Source organism: Rhinolophus hipposideros, assembly GCF_964194185.1.
Source record: "Rhinolophus hipposideros genome assembly, chromosome: 12".
Lineage (NCBI taxonomy): Eukaryota > Metazoa > Chordata > Mammalia > Chiroptera > Rhinolophidae > Rhinolophus > Rhinolophus hipposideros.
Genome location: NC_138058.1, coordinates 47,853,867 through 47,870,236, shown reverse-complemented (window position 1 = coordinate 47,870,236; position 16,370 = coordinate 47,853,867). Strand labels below are relative to the sequence as shown.

The 16,370-nt window shown below is 41.8% G+C and overlaps 1 protein-coding gene across 2 annotated transcripts in view; it reads right to left on the bottom strand.

The window, feature by feature from the left end:
* The window catches only part of THADA (THADA armadillo repeat containing), a 291,090-nt gene that overhangs the window by 123,538 nt on the left and 151,182 nt on the right, over positions 1-16,370 (bottom strand). For both annotated transcript variants that reach the window (XM_081068770.1, XM_081068771.1), the window contains exon 29: positions 8,266-8,434. In XM_081068770.1, coding sequence (XP_080924896.1) covers positions 8,266-8,434 — 169 coding nt within the window. The remainder of the gene's footprint in view (positions 1-8,265; positions 8,435-16,370) is intronic.

Genomic DNA, 16,370 nt, shown 5'->3' with positions numbered 1-16,370 from the left:
TTCTTATGTACTTATTTAGTAAGGAATTCTATACTACTCTGTTAATATGCTATGTACATTACACATCAGATATAAAATAATAGCTAAGAGGATGAGAGAAAAGAAATGACATGCCAACATCTTCTTCCACGTGCATTACGGTCTTGCTCGCCACACTTTGGAGGCTGCGGGTCTACAGCATCCGAACGGCCTGGCCTGGCCTTTGTGGCTTCTCACATGCTGGCCTGCGCCCTCCTTGACCATTACACAGCCCACCTGTCCCGACACACTCCTGGACCCAACAGGCTGGTTTACTCACTGTCCCCTGCAAACACCTTCTGCCTGCCCTCCTCCATGCCTTGGTTCACACCAAGTCCCTTGTCCCAACAGCAGGAAACCAGTTTAAAGTTTTATCCCGAGAACCAAGGTCCCCATGAAACCTTCTGCTCCCCTCGCAGATGTGTGTTCTCAGCCACTTGTCTGGCACACACCACAGCCAGGTATTTCTGTGTAATTGTTTGTGGTGTGGTAGGCTGGTTTTCCATGGCAGCTCATAAGCCTCTCGAGGGCTAACTTTTCTTTGTATTCTCCGTGGTACCAGGCATAGTATTATGTACTTGATAATTACTCAATAACTGTTTGCTAAATAAAAGAATATACAAACATTCTCCACATTTACTCCACATCTCTAAGGTCCAGGTACAGAGAGTTAGGTAAACATCATTCTAGAAAGCAGAGAAGATGATGTGATGAATACTTTCCTCTTTGTCTAGGCCCATGGGAATCACGACAGACTGATTTGACTCACTGTGACTCTCCAGGGAAAGGACTTCACATAGTCCCCAGGAATCTCCATGTCTAGCACGGGGACAGTGCAGAGCATACAAGTTTATAAATTAATGGCATCCTTCCTGGCCTTGTTTATCCCTTGCTGCTGACACTGTTGACACTTCTCCATGGTAAAGGCAGTCTCGAACATACAGATAGACGTAACCACCTCAATTGCAGGAGAAAAGACGTTCACTCTTTAAAAAAGTTTTTCCTTGTCTTTTGGTGAGATTTGCTCAAAGGTTACCTTTTCAACAATGACTATTCTGACACCTTATTTAATACTGCCACTTGCCCCGGTTTCGTACCAATTCCCGACTCCCCGTCCTACTCTACTTGCCCTCTTTGTCCACAGCAATTATTACCTTCTAATAAATAATATAATTTGCTTATGTATTATAATTATTAGAATAAATTTGACTATAATATCATTTACTATTGCCTGTCTCACTGCCTCTAGAATGTAAGCTCTGTGAGGGCACTGGTTTTTGAGAGCAAGGATCTGTCTTTTGTTCCCTGATGTATTCCAAGCACCTGAAACAGTATTGGGCTGCTGGTGCTCAACCAATAGCTATCAAATGAACAGATAAGTAGATAATGTCCCTTCCCATTTTACCCCATACCTTGAAGGCCCAGAGTCATTCTTGCCTGAGAATGTTCTTTCCCTCATCCAGAGAAGTAGTACAGTGTGGTGATTAACTGCACAAGCTTGAAAGCTTTGAATCCCAGTTCCACTTTTGACCACTTCTTCTTGTATAACTGAAGTCAAATCTCATCCTTTCTCATCCTCGCTTTTCTCATGAGTCAATGGAAATAATTCCAGAAGAGACTCCATAGGCACTCAACACACACACACACACACACACACACACACACACACACACGGTGCCAAAAAAAGTATATACATTTTAAGAAAGGAAAACTGTATTAAAATTGTAATACTCAATATATACCAGTAACAAAAGATGAATACAAGCCACGTTTGACTTCTGCAATTACAAGAGGTGATCAGAGTGGTTACCATCAGCGTCCAGACACTTCTGGTTACAGGGAACCACTGCTTGAGCAATGTTGACCAGTGTCCGCTTGTATACACTTTTTTGGCACCTCTGGTCCATACATACATACATATACACACATATATTCTTTTCACCATCACTTTCCCTACTCTAACCCTGAACGTTAAAAATAACAAAAGCCTGGGAATACATCAACGGACAAAGCTCCAAATTCCACACACCCCTGACAGATACTATGATTCCGGACAGCAGCAGTGCATTGGCTAGTGACAGTGACAGTGCACGACAGTCCCTGCTCGGGGCCTGGCAGCTAAAAGCCGTCTTCCACACCCAGTGAAAGCTCCCTAAGTAACACACCCAATAAAAGCCCTCTCGATATTTATAAGGAAAGGATTAATTCATCTTCAAAAGTAGCATTTTAATTAAAAATGACTTTTCTGGGCTTATATCCAGAAAGGAATATATTGCCAAAAGGTAAGATTTAACAAGGTTCAGTTCTTTCTTTCTTTCTTTCTTTTTTTGTTTTCTAAGAGCCCAGTGCATCCCAATTCTAATCATGCCAAAGCACACATATAAAATAATCTTTCTTTGGCATTCTGGGATAAACAGATGCTGCTACCCTTAGCTGCAGGTGACTGCCTAGGTCTCTGGCCCTCGTAGGCCCCGAGAGCTGAAGGAATCACACACATCTACACATCTACAGCCAGGCCACTGAAGCAGCTCTGCCTTAGCCCTTTTGGACTGGGGATCTTCCAACAACATAGATTTTTTCTCCTTTCACACGAACACAAGTTCTCAGAAAGAAAGAGTGAATCTGGCCACTAGTCACAAGAGTGAGCGTTTTCTTTATGACTCACTTCGGAAAAAAGCATACTGACCAGAAATCCATTTACAACTTACAGCATCAGCATAATTTCATGCTTTTGTTTTTGATTTTCCATTCCGAAATTATATTTTCTGTGTGCAAAATAAACAAGGGAGATAGGGCAACCTTAGGTCACCAAATGGAATCTGTCAAGTAATGTTCCATTTCTGGAAAGCTTGTGCATTCCACTTTATGTTTCACAGTTTTGTACTTTTAAGAAATAGGAAAAAGATATTGCAATTCTTTAAGCATAAATGTGGCCATATAAGTATGGTCACATTTTTAAAAGATGGAACTGATCATTCTTTTAAATTATACTTAATTCTAAGTTTTGGTGCAACAGTATTAGTAAAATATATGTATTTTTTCTGAAAGACATTTGTTTTCCTTATTTAGAAAACCCAGTAGAATTTACACTTGAGGGTATACCTCTATTACTAATTTCCTATTGTTTTCAGTTCTTCTCTCTGTAGCAGAGAGTGAAGGATGGTTGGTCTTATCCCTGTTTCTTGACCAGTGATTCCTTCAGACTAGCTGGCTGAACTGACCTACCCTTATTTCTTTCCTGGTTTTCTGCTTTTCTTTTCCACAAAGGTAATACCGAGATCTAGCTCTGTTTTTGTCCTCATACTGTCCCAGGCCGCACAGCACTCCTGTTCCCCCAACTCCAGCCCTAACACAGAGTGTGTCTGGGTGTGTCAGACTCAGGCAAAAATGACCTCAGTTTCAGTCTCCTTTTGCGCCTGGTGCCCTGTGTGGTGGCTTTAGATTTTTGCCTCATCTTCATTCGTGTTACTCATATGCTTCCTGGTCCCTAAGGGTTCAGCAGGCTCACTTACTTGGTTTCTAACCCACAAATCCCCACATTGGGAGTTTCAGACCCTTAAACCCAAACTCCTGTTCTCACCTGCACCTAGAACAGGGGAAGCATATGACAGTGCATGCTGAATAGAAGTCAATCCTGACCACGTTTTCTGGGTCCCATCAGCTCCCAGGCCTGGGATCTACAATTTCCATGGTTGCCCATGTTTGAGAAGTTTTGTCATACCCTTAAGGATGAGAGAAGGTGTGGTAACTGCGAATGTGGCTCTAATCTAGGTGCGAAGGGAGGATTCTATATTCCTCTTAGGAGTATTAAACGGAAGACCAAAGAGAACTGCTGAGAAAGAGACGCGTGAAGGGAGGGAAAGTGAAAAGCACAGTAAGAGTAAGGACTTTTCAAAGTCTTTTACCACTTGTAGCTTCTCTGGGTTTCACTGACTTCCTCTGTCCCTCTTTATAATACTGATAGACTTCCTTTGTTTCCAGTGTTATATGATATCAAATTAGATTTAAGGAGACCAACGCACTGACAGGAATTAAAAGCAGAACAAAGATGGATTCTTGGTTTGGTTTCCCTAGGCATAAAAAGGTGTTATTCACATCAACTATCAGAGAGGCAACACGTTTTAAAGAGAAAAAGAGCACAGGCTTCAGAGTTTAATATTTTATCTCTACCCCAACGACCTCTGTGACTTTACACAACTCAGTCTCTCCGGCTTACTTTAATTTCCTCATCAGATACCAGGGTGGGGGAGGGTGGCGGTGGCACGAATAGCACCTATTTTGGTGGGTTGCTGAGAGTATTAATGAAATCACATATGCAATTCACGTGGAACACAGGAGGTACTCAAAATGTTCATTTTACTTCTCTTATGGCAAACTTTCCAAATGCGTGGGCCTAGGCTGTCTGAAGTCCATCCCTGGCTAATATTTCATGTCAACCCAAGTATGCAGCACTGCTGCTCAGCTCCACAGCCAGAAAAGTGGAATTTTTTGACTCAGAATTCTAAAAGCGCAGAAATCAAGGTTCCAAATTTGTGGGGAATAAAATAATTTACAAAGTGTTCAACAGATTCTGCTGGTAAAAACTGAGAAAGTTTAATACCAGCAAAGGGATGTGAAGAGCTTGGTGACTAGTTGGATTAACAGAAGAAAAAGGAATACCTTTGCCTGGAATGTTCAGATAAAATGCAAAAGTGATTTTTCTGCTGTAACAGAAGATAAATTGCCTCAACTACCCACTTTACCTTACCTATATAAAAGAATTCAATTAAATAAAGAATAGGGATCATCTATATTTCCTTATGAAACACCAAAGGGTGAGTTAAGTACCCAAGAATCAGAATAAATCTTTCCTCATGGTTGCTGGCCAAAGTCTTCCTCAATACAAGAGAACTTTTTTAGACTCCAAAGTGATTTCTCGGGAGTGATAAGTAATCTAGTAAGAATCTTAAGTCCCCAACATGCAGAATTTTGGCAACAAAAACAGACGGATAATTCCATTTAAAAGACAGGGTGGCCCTGCCAGTGTTGTTCCCAAATGAGGTAATGTCCATGGCTCTTATCTAGCCTTTATTGAGATTTAATATCATTTACCACTGGCTCTTGTGAACCTGCTGCAGAATCTCACCTTTTCTGATGTGCGTTACTTCCATCCATTTCAACACTGCAATCATGAACCTCTGGTTTTTAAAATGATTAAGAAACAAATCCCATGCGTTCTTTCTTTCCTTTTTTTTTTTCCATGTCCTATAATTTGAGTCTTTCTTCCATGGTTCCAGAAAATCCAGAGATCAGCATATTTCTCATTTTTAAGGTATACTATAGAAATACTTCTGAGGTTTGATATATTTATGTAAACATTTTTCAAAGAAGTAAAAATGTGTAATTCAAGAAAACGTTCTGTGGAAGAATTGCCTTTCTGATTACAAAATGATTTCCTGCTTTTGAAAAAGCAACAATTTTCTATTTACTTAGCTGGCTCTGAGAGTCCCATGGAGATTATCATTCCTTTTAATCCCTACCATCTCTTTTCCAGGTGCAAGCGTTTTACTGGTTTCAAAGGTAGCTTTATGTGGAGAAGGGATCTATAAGCTGTAGAAAAGAAAAAGAGCCCTCCCCATCTTAACCCCTTATGTTTTCCCATAAAGAACAACAGGTTGGAACAGAACTATTACAATACAGATGAGACATGCGAATAGACATGACAGAAAGATTTTCACATGCCTTTGACTTCCTTTTTTTCAATCAGGGTATAAACCAATCTTGGTAAAGACAGGAATCTGTTTGACAAACATGAACACAATACCCAGCAACCATACCGTTGTTGTTTTTCTTTTTTCCAACAAGCCCTTCATCACTCCAACACTCAGGAACAACAGCAACAGCCACAACCACCCTAGAGTAATAGAGTTTTTACCTTCCCACCCTGTTTCACTTTTTAGGTTGCAGAAAAAGTAAATTTGAGAATATCAAAGGCAGCCCAGAGACAGAGCAAATGACCATGTTTTGTTGCTGGGCAGACTGGTGAAACACGAGCCAGACCCGTTAGTGGTGTGTGTGGGAAACTCGGCTGGGAGGCCCATTTGTACAACTACTGAAAGAGCCAAAGAAGCAATTCCAACCTCACCACTTCTGACAAAGTTCAGCCAAGAGTGGATTTTCAATAAAGAAGATCTGATGGCTGATCCCTCCCCCACCCTTGATAATCTGAGCCTTCCTTCTAACTCAGATGCATAGTCTATGAATCTTTGAAACGCCTGTTCTGCATTACTCAGTATGGCTAGCTCCTTCCCTTCAGAGAAGCAGCAGTCTGACAGAATCAAGAGATCTAACTTGTATGGGCCTCAGGGTCCCATCTTTAAAACCAAGATAGAAACTGCTGATCCTCTCTTCCTGACAGGGAAATAGTGAGGACCAAGGGGAAAGAGTGCTGAAGAGTTTGTACTAAAGAAAGCACCAAAGATCCACACAGCATATATCACAGACCGGAGGATGTGGTCTGGGAGCCCTGGGGGTCGCATCATCTTTTTTAGGAGGTCTGCAAGATTAAACTATTATCACAGTGACACTAAGACATTACTTTCCTCCTTTATTATCACTCTCTCACGAGTGTACAGTGGAGCTTGCCAGAGGCCACAAGGTACGTGATGATGCCATCACGCTAATGACTAATGGAATGTGTGCTTGTGAGGTCTTGCGTTTTAAGATTTTCTGTTTCAGTTTCTAATTAACCATTGATAGATAAAAGCTCGTTGGGATCCTCACCAACTTCCAAGAGGGTAAAGAGATCCTGAGACCAGTTTGAGCTCTGCCAACCTAGAACATGTCCCGCTCAAACTTGCATTCCCAGATGGGCTGACTTCTCACCCGCCCTGAGCCTTTCTGGATGAGAGATGTTTTCCTCCCTGTGCTTGGCTAACTTCTGCTCTTTGCTTACATGTCACTTTCTCTGGGAAGCTTTCCCTGACTTCCCCAAGACCAATCAGGTGTCCCTGCTACGTGCTTCTCTGGCACTTAGCACACTACATGGTGATTGCCCATTTCTTGATCTATTTCGTCCTTGACTCCTTCAACATAAGAACTGATTTGTCATTGTTTTCACTGTGACACAGTAATATGGTAGGAGGCATTCAGTAAATACTTGTTGAATATATAAAATAACCAAGGAAGGAAGGTCAGAAGATAGGTCGATTTGTAGTCTCATCTAGAGGGAATTAGTTACTAAAAATATTAATTTTCATTATAGTACAGGCTCATTAAAACTGTTATATCATAACAATAATAACTATTTATATCTCTATATCTTATTATGTACCAGGTACTATTCTAAGCACTTCATATGCATTGATTCATTTAGTCTTCAAAAATCCCTATGAGGCATACACCACCATTATTTTCATTTCAAAACTGATGACACAGATGTACAGGCAGTGAGTGGTGGATGTGAGCCTGACACCCAGACAGTCTAGCTCCAGAGTCCCATGCCATTAACCCCTCTACCTACTCACGGCCTTACCTGTCAGCAGTGTAGACCTCAAGTTAACATATATTGGGATCTCAAGGCCGTCTCTCAACTCTGCTCACAAATCAGAAAATGACATGATATTTAAATCCCACTCCCAGCTCTGCTCCATGATGAGAGACCGCAGATCTTCTCAGATCTTTTCACCAATGTGAACCTCAGAATACCACGTCCCCCAAGTTTTTGGTTAGGGTTTAAAAGGGATTTCAATAAGAAGTCTATTTTTTCAAAATAGAAAGTCTCCTTTGCAGCACAGAGAAAGCTGGAAAGTAGGTTTGCTATTTCCAGGTACTATGGAATTATGCTGCAGAGCACACTCCCAATAGGTATAACTAACTCCCCGTGTGCTTCTTCGGCTAACTTCTCTTTCAAGGAATGCTCACTATTTAACTCTGAACAGGGAATTGCTTAAAATGTTCTGTAGGCATACTTGATGGAAAAGACAAAATTTTACCTGGTTCAAAGAGATAAGTACAAATGGAAAATCATGTTGCAGAAAATAGCATTTAAAGCAGCAGATGATCTGGGAGAGTCACGGTGTGACACTGTATTCATGAATGTAATGAAAAAAATACACCTAGGAAATACCTGTTCTTTCAGCCATAGGAAAAAGTTTTTTGGATAAAATTAAAAGCCTGTGCATCAAATCATTACCTGCTAACAGTACATGAGCAACCAAAGTTTAATCCTGTGGTGTTTGACAAGTCACACAAAGTAATTTTACTTACCTGGAGAAGTGTCCCGTGAATATGGTTTTGCCGGAAACAATGGTCAGTGCAATTGGGGAGTTTGGCCAACAGAGTTTGGATGGTGTCAGGGATTTCGTCTATCATAACAAATGGGACCAAGGCACGAGCTGCCATTTCACGGGAGCGGTAGACAGGTGAACAACCGCATCTGGGAAGAAATAGGAAACAAGACCATTCAATACTCACTTCTACATCTGTGCCCTTGTGTATCTGATGATCTCTCTAGTTCTGGCTGGGACACCAAAGCTGACAGTGTTCTATTCCAAATTATATTTTTTATAATTCCCTTATTCCAAAAGATGTGGGGTGTGTGTGTGTGGGGGCATGCACGCACACGCGCGCGCACACACACACACACACACACATACACTTCCATTAGTTCCAAAGATGACTTTGCTATTCTTATAAATATCATTAACATCTATGATTCTATCACAGGGATAAATGCAGATAAGCTCTGAGAACAAGACAACACATAGGCAAAAATGGTTTACACCTCAACAATCAAACAACTGTTCATTGGGCAATCACAAACAAAAGCACCACAGTAAGTGCCATGAGAAACAGGACCATCTTTGAGGAGCCTATACTCTGGTTGGCAAGATGAGAAGTACATTTGAAGAGATGGCTAAAAGTACAAGAGAGTACTGGAAAAATGATAAGCAAGTGATCTTGACAATACGTCTACTGAAGGATAAAACTGTGGCAGTTGTTTCGACCAGGGACGGTGTCATAAAGCAAGGGTAGAAATGCTCAAGGTAGAGTGTCTGGTTGAAGTCGTGGCTCTTGCATAACAGTGGAGATTAAGGCTGAGAAGTGGGTCAAGCCATAAATGGCAGACAACATAATCTGAACCTACCGTGAAGAGAACAAGAGATGAACCCTCAAGTCACCAAATCCTTGCCTCTGAGCTAACTCACATCCAAAGGGCATAAAGAGAAGCCAGTTCTTAAACAAGTCAAAGTCATGCACAAGTGGTATCTTGCGATTCTACGCAGGTCATTGGAAAGGCAGGTCACCATCTAAGGGCCTCTTGACTTTGTAAACACTCAGCACCTGCGAGTCCACAACCATTTTGTTCAAACTGTGCACCTGAGAGCCTTCACAGATTTGATATTATTTGAGAGGAAAGCCCAATATGGTAGGTCCTGGCTTGAGTAAGTTCTTGACTAGAACTCTCAAGACTTCATGATCTTTCATCCAATTAAAAAAGTAACTCACTCAACTTGTGGAAATGTCTTAGATGCCAAGACAAGAATGGGAAATATCAGAAGATAGCAGAGTCTACAGGGGACAGAGATGGGCTCTTGTTTTTGTTTGTTTGTTTGTTTTTGTTTTATCTCTATATTAATCAGTATTCCAAGAAGGAATTACTGGTAAAATCTGAGCCCTTAGGCCTATGTGGCCATGTAGGCTTAGCATGGGTGGAAAAACCCTAAGGCTGAAATGTTTCTAACACCCCAGAAGTATCACTGACATTTATCTTAATATGACAATAAAAGTACAGATAAAATTTCTGTACAAATAGAATGATCCAAGCAGAATTTCGTCCTGGGGAGTAAGGTAGGGAGGAGAAAGAGGTACTAGGTAAGTCAAAACATTGTGTCATTTTTTTCCCCTAAGCATGTAGGTCGTGAGATACAATAGGTCAATCAGCCCACACTTTCAGGATGGGGAAGAGCTCACCTTACATCCTATTATGGGAAGATGCTGAGGGCGAAGGTTACACTAGGTATCTAGAGATTCTCTAGTGGTCTTTGGCTAGGCCCTGCCAACTCACCCATTTTCTCAAGTACTTTTTTCTTAAAAAGATTAAATGTTTAATCTGTAATTGGCAAATGGAGTAAAATGTTTGCTTTGGCCCATGGGGGGTGATGGGGGTTAGTGAGAAAAATTCACTTGACAGAGAAAAGAAAATACTCTGAAAATGCTTTGAGATTTAATTAGCAAATGATCTCACTCAGCACAGTGATTTGTCGGAAGCTTCCCCTTCTGTCTGTCCCCTACTCCTCCAACACACACACACTTTGTGTTATAGTGTGTTTTATGTTACCGAAAGAGCTCTTGTGTATAAATGTTTCTCTTCAAATACAAATAACTCTGACATGGTTACAGATGTTTAGTTTCTAATTAGTAGTAACTGTACACTACAGGACGCCCCTCCTTTTACTCCTGACCTTTTACAAATGATGATTTCCCAAAGGAATCTGGCATCCATACAGAAGAAAGAATGGAAAGTGGGAAAAGTGCCAGAATTTTCTGCTTTCGGATACCCTGTACTAGGGTACTTTCCAAAAGCACAATCAAGTTAAAGAGCAAAACAAACCTCCCCTCAAAAAAGTAATGCAATTACAGAAAAAGAGAAGGCTATTTTTAAGTAATATTTAATTAACATTCATTATAAAGCAATAATTAAATGTAATTTCAAACTCCTCTCTATTGCAAATTGCTTAAATGGAAGGATAGATTATAGTCAAAACACACACACACACACACACACACACATACACACACACACACAACCAAGCAAAAAAATATTTCCAGGTTACTGTTTTGTCAATTAGGGGCAAGGCGGAGGTCTGATGAGATTTTGCTTTTCTCCAGAAGTATCTGGCCTAGAGTGTGAGGGGATGTAAACACAGGCTTTTCAGCCCTATGTGGACTATATATTTGAAGCCAAAATCTATCTTCCCCCTGGATAGACTCTTCTAGTTTGATTCCGTAAATGTGTTCAGGAACACAGAAGCCAGTGGCTCTAAAGCTGGAATATTAGAGCATCTGGATTTTTCTCTTGCTTTGGACCCTGAGTTATGTGACTTGGACAAGTCATAGGAACTTCTCTGGGTCTCGTCAAGCTGAGAGTGGTGGTAATAATCTACATAGCCAGTGCCCTGATGTGATGTCTATGAAGACATTCCAAGAAGAAAGGTGTTTTGAAAACAGAGTTTTTCTTGTGCACTGCGCCTATTCACCGTAGTCTAAGAACTGCGGGACTCTAAGTGACCCCAATGAGGGAATTAAGACTGTGTGGTATGAACGCTGTACCATTTTTTAAAGTTTATTTTTCAATTAGAGTTGACATACCATGTTGCATTAGTTTCAGGTATACAACATAGTAATTAGACATTTACATACCTTATGAAGTGATCACCCTGGTGTAAGTCAATAAATTCATGATACGAAGGCAAGATTTTTTGTTTTTTGGCCTCCACTGAAAGTGATGAGGAGGAATCTCAAGCCCCTCTGAAAAGAAGTGGGACAGACAGCCTCTGTTTTACCAGAAGAATCTCAATTCTTCTGGAAAAATAAAGCAAATGGATTTGGAATCTCACAGGTCATTTCTTTTACCATTGGTTGAAAATCATTTCCTCAGTACTCCTAGCTGTGTCCCAGGCCTGGATACCAGCTCCTCAACAGGACCGGTGGGACACACAGACACTAGTGTCTTTAAACCTCTCGCTCTCTCACTCCAGTAAGCCCATTCCATGGTCATTTTAATCACATATTTCTCTGATGCCTACTGTATCCTTGACACTGTGCAACATGAGAAATGAGACATTTTTAATAGTAATACTTGCATCCCCAATTGTACAGACCTTGACAGTTTACAAAATGCATGTACACCCATTATCTCTTTACTATGCAACATTCCTGTAGGACATGAGGACATTAGAAACCTAAATTCATAGATAAAAAAATAAAACGAAGCTCAGAAAGGCTAAGTGGACCCTCTGGCATGTGCAAGCAGCAGCGTCCAGGCGGAACAGTCATCCGTGGCTCCAAGATGGCGCTCGTGGACTATTCTAAGTGGTAGTTCACGCCTGGAAATCGAGGGAGCATAAAAATATCTCCCAGCTAATAAAAACACAAGCTTTAATTTACAAGTATGTGGAAAATATCTAAATGAGAATATTGGATTTTTTTTTTTAACATTTGTAGGATCATGAAAACATTTTGGAATCTCCTATAAACTGTGGACTCTCTCACCAGAGAAATATATTTATGAATATATACACCCAATTTCCCATATAGTTTTAGGAGGTTCGTGACGCACACCCAAAACCCTTGGGGCAGCGTTTCCCAGATCCCAGTCTAGAATCTCCAGGTGCAACTTTGCACATTGCGTGCTAACTGTCAGGTATGTGCTCTGCTTTAGAGAGATGGAGATGGAGAACTAGGACACTGCTCTCAGGGAACTGCCAGCTTAGAGGGGGAGCCAGACAGATAACCTCATGCTCACAAATCAGTAGTACCCACGAGACACACACAGGTATCGAATGGCACAGAAAAAAGAGCAGCAGGAGTGACTAGTTGAATGGCTTTCTGGAGGACATAAAGGACTTTCAAGTGAGAGTGATGCACACCTTTGGGCTTCCAGGAACCCTGGAGATCCCTGAGAGTATTCTGAGCAGGGAAAGACCACCCTTCTGAGTTCATCCCCCCATTTCATATCGTTTCACAGTGGTGGCTAAACTTTTTCCTAGGTGTTTCCCTCTTGTATTTCCCTCAGAATCTGTTCAGTTTTCCTGAAAGCTTTCCTAGGTAAATGGCTGGACATCACCCAGACTGTCTCTGCTCCCCGGTCCCTGTAGGTTAGGTATGGAGACATCTACTGAGGGCCTAACACAAGGATGTACTGGGTTAGACACCAGAGAATCAGAGAGAAAAGTCGCTGCCCAGGCCACAGGGAACCTACAGTCTAGGAGGAAAGACAGGGCCAGTCAGCCACTGCTTTGCAGAGCCGTGAAAAGTAAACACAGGCTAATGTAGAACTGAGGCGGCACACCAAGAAAGCGGGTAGGCCGGGAGATCATGGTCCAGCTGTGACTAAGTGGGGTCAGGCAGAAAGAACATTTGGGTTTGGCAAGAAAGAGGTGCCCTCCCCAGCCTGTGTTTTTCCCTCTGTGAATCCAAACTGCTCCTCAGTGCATCCAGTCAAAAGGAAGGGAACTGAGGTTTATTAAATGACTACTATGTGCCAGGATTGCCTACCTACATTAGATCCTCTTTTATTTACTTCACTAAATCTTCATTACAAGATCATTATCATCATCCTTAATTTTAAGATGACGAAAGTGAGGTTTCCTAACATCCTTTAGGTCATAAAACTAGCAAGTGGCACACCCTGCATTCCAATCAGGGTCTGTCCACCTGCAAAGTTCAGTCTTTCTAAGATTTCATAATACAGCTGTCTCAAAATCTTCAAAGCCTTGGAAAAGCCAAATGATTCCAAAGTAACCTGTTTAACCTAATCACATTGAGGTATGAATGACTTCTGGAACCAACCCATCTCTAAGTGGTAGAATCTGAAGCCGAACAATAAAGATGATGCTGATAATAACTAATGTTTACTGAACATCTACAGAGGGTCAGATTTAGTGTTAAAAGCTTTGCATGGGGCCGGCCCGTTTTAGAGCTCCATGCTCCTAACTCCGAAGGCTGCCGGTTCGATTCCCACATGGACCAGTGGGCTCTCAACCACAAGGTTGCCGGTTCAACTCCTCCAGTCCCGCATGGGATGGTGGGCAGGGCCCCGTGCAACTAAGATTGAACATGGCACCTTGAGCTGAGCTGCCTCCTGGATGGCTCAGTTGCTTGGAGCTCAGGCTCTCAACTACGAAGTTGCCAGTTCAATTCCTCAAGCCCTGCAAGGGATCGTGGGCTGCGCCCCCTGCAACTAGCAACGGCAACTGGACCTGGAGCTGAACAGTACCCTCCACAACTAAGATTGAAAGGACAACAACTTGACTTGGAAAAAAATCCTAGAAGTACACACTGTTCCCCAATAAAGTCCTGTTCCCCTTCCCCAATAAAATCTTTAAAAAAAAATGCTTTGCATGTATTTCTTCATTGAATCCTCACAACAAGGCAAAATGGCGGCAGAATGGCTGAGAGAACATTTCCCGGCAATGTGGGGGACGTAGCTTTGAACTGAGAGGATTCTAACGCCCAACGGTGCTGAGTGAGTCCCCCATTTCACAAGAACCAGTGTGAAAGTCTTCATAAAAGTCTCAGAATGGCTTCAGGATCCAGCCAGTATCTCCTTCCAGTCTCTGCCACTGACATAATTCATGTTCCCCCGCTTCTTCTGCATTCCCAGACCCAGATCCAGTCCCGATCCTCACTTTCCAGAGATCAAGCTGTACCTTGTACAAAACGGAAGCTCCCAAACCTCTGCTGCTGATGAAAATGATCACCCACTTTCTCTAGATGCCCTGGCTTGACCAAGGGATTAGCATCTTGGCAGCTAGACTGAGTCTGAAGAAGCTATGTCTGACCTACCTCCAAGCCCCTCGCTACGTTTACCAACAAATGCCCTGCCATTATGGCCTGTTTCTCATACAGCCGTCTGCTCGCGGGGAATGATGATCTTAAAAGCTGAGACAACCCTACCTTTCAGGGTATCTCTGAAGGCTGGGTGAGAAGGAGGAGGCTAAGGCCTCAGGTTATACTATTATTATTTTTTTAAAGCTTTCTATATGTTTTGTCACACCAACCACTGTTTCATCCTTAGTACCTTGCACACTGCAGTTCACTCTCGCTGTTATGAATGTCCTTTCACCATTTTACGTTTTAGAAACTGCTCTTCATCCTCTGAACTCTGCTCAGGGATCACATTTTTGGCAAAAATCTTATTGCGCCTCTTCCATTTCAGAATTAGTCAACTTTCTTCCCCATACCTTGTCACTGCAATTGCACATTTCGATCTGTCAGAGCACATTTCGATACATGTCATTTGCCTTCTCCACAGTAGCTCTCAGGCAGCATGTTGGCTAGACCCAATGATCTTCAGAGAAGAAACAGGGTCTCTATAGTTACGAATAATAGAGCACATAGGACAGGAGTGAAGAAAATGTTCTGCAATCCAGCAGACCTAAGTTTCAATCCAAGTGCTGTCACTTACTAGTGTGTGACCTTGGACGGGTCAGTGAACCTCCTAAGCTTTTATCTTCTATAAAATGGGGAAGAATAATGACCTCATAGGGCTGTTATGATGCTTAAATGAGATAATGCATATAAAACAGAATGCCTGTAAGTTAGTGATCAACAAATGGCAGTTATTATTGAACCTCATAGGGGGAATAACTTTCAAACTTAAAAGCTTCATCTGCATGTACAAACTCTCTAGTGTTCTCTGAACAACTAGCTGAGGACACAGTCTTGCTGTACCGCCAGGCTTCAAGTGCTCACAAAGGCCTACCCCCCTCTTCCCCAGCGAAAGAGCTGGAAAGGAGAGAAGGAAGACTGAGTTTCTTTGGGGCCAACTGAGTGTGCGACCTGCTGCCTTTATGCTTCAGGTCCAGGGCCCAGATTCTATTTTCTGTCAATTCTAATGCTGTTTCTCCAAAGATGTCTTTTTCCTTTTTATTGTATGTTGTTCTTGGTTTCAAATCTTGCCTTCAGGAGACATGTACATGTGTGGGTATGCGGGCAGGCATAAAAGAGAGAGACCACTAAAAAAAAAAAAAAAAAGTGTGTACCAGTGAATTTGAAAAAGCAGACATTTCATGGTGTCCTGTGACGATTAAATGTTTTTGTTACAGGCCTGGCATTCCTAGAGCCCTTCTTCCACATTCTCAGGTGAGTTCCGTGCCCATCAAGGTGGCCAGAGCCTCTTCGTGTCCTTCCTTTACCAATTTTCAGTCCATCAAAGGACCTACCACCACCTGAACTTCTTGTTCCTCTTCCTGCAACTCAAACCACTAACACTTAGAAGTTGCATTTACTGTAACCTTGCCCTCTGCACAGCTCATGGATTTCTTTATTCAAATATATTTCTTGGAAAGGTAATGGGTTCAGGACTTCTGAAGTTTGACTTTTTAAAAATCCTTTGGTTTGGGTACTGAGGGGAAAATAAGACAGTAGCTAAGTGAAAAACTGCACATTTCCAGCTTTCATGGACAAAAAAATACATATATGGATCTGCAGGTAGAACGTTTAGTTGGAATGTCTATTACTGGGCAGCTCAAAGCAGTAATTGCTCTTTACAAATTAACTCTAACCAATATGTTAAAACCGTTTTACAAAATATTTTTATGAAGAAATGCCAACAATAATAAGTCACAAGAGAGCATCTGAAAACT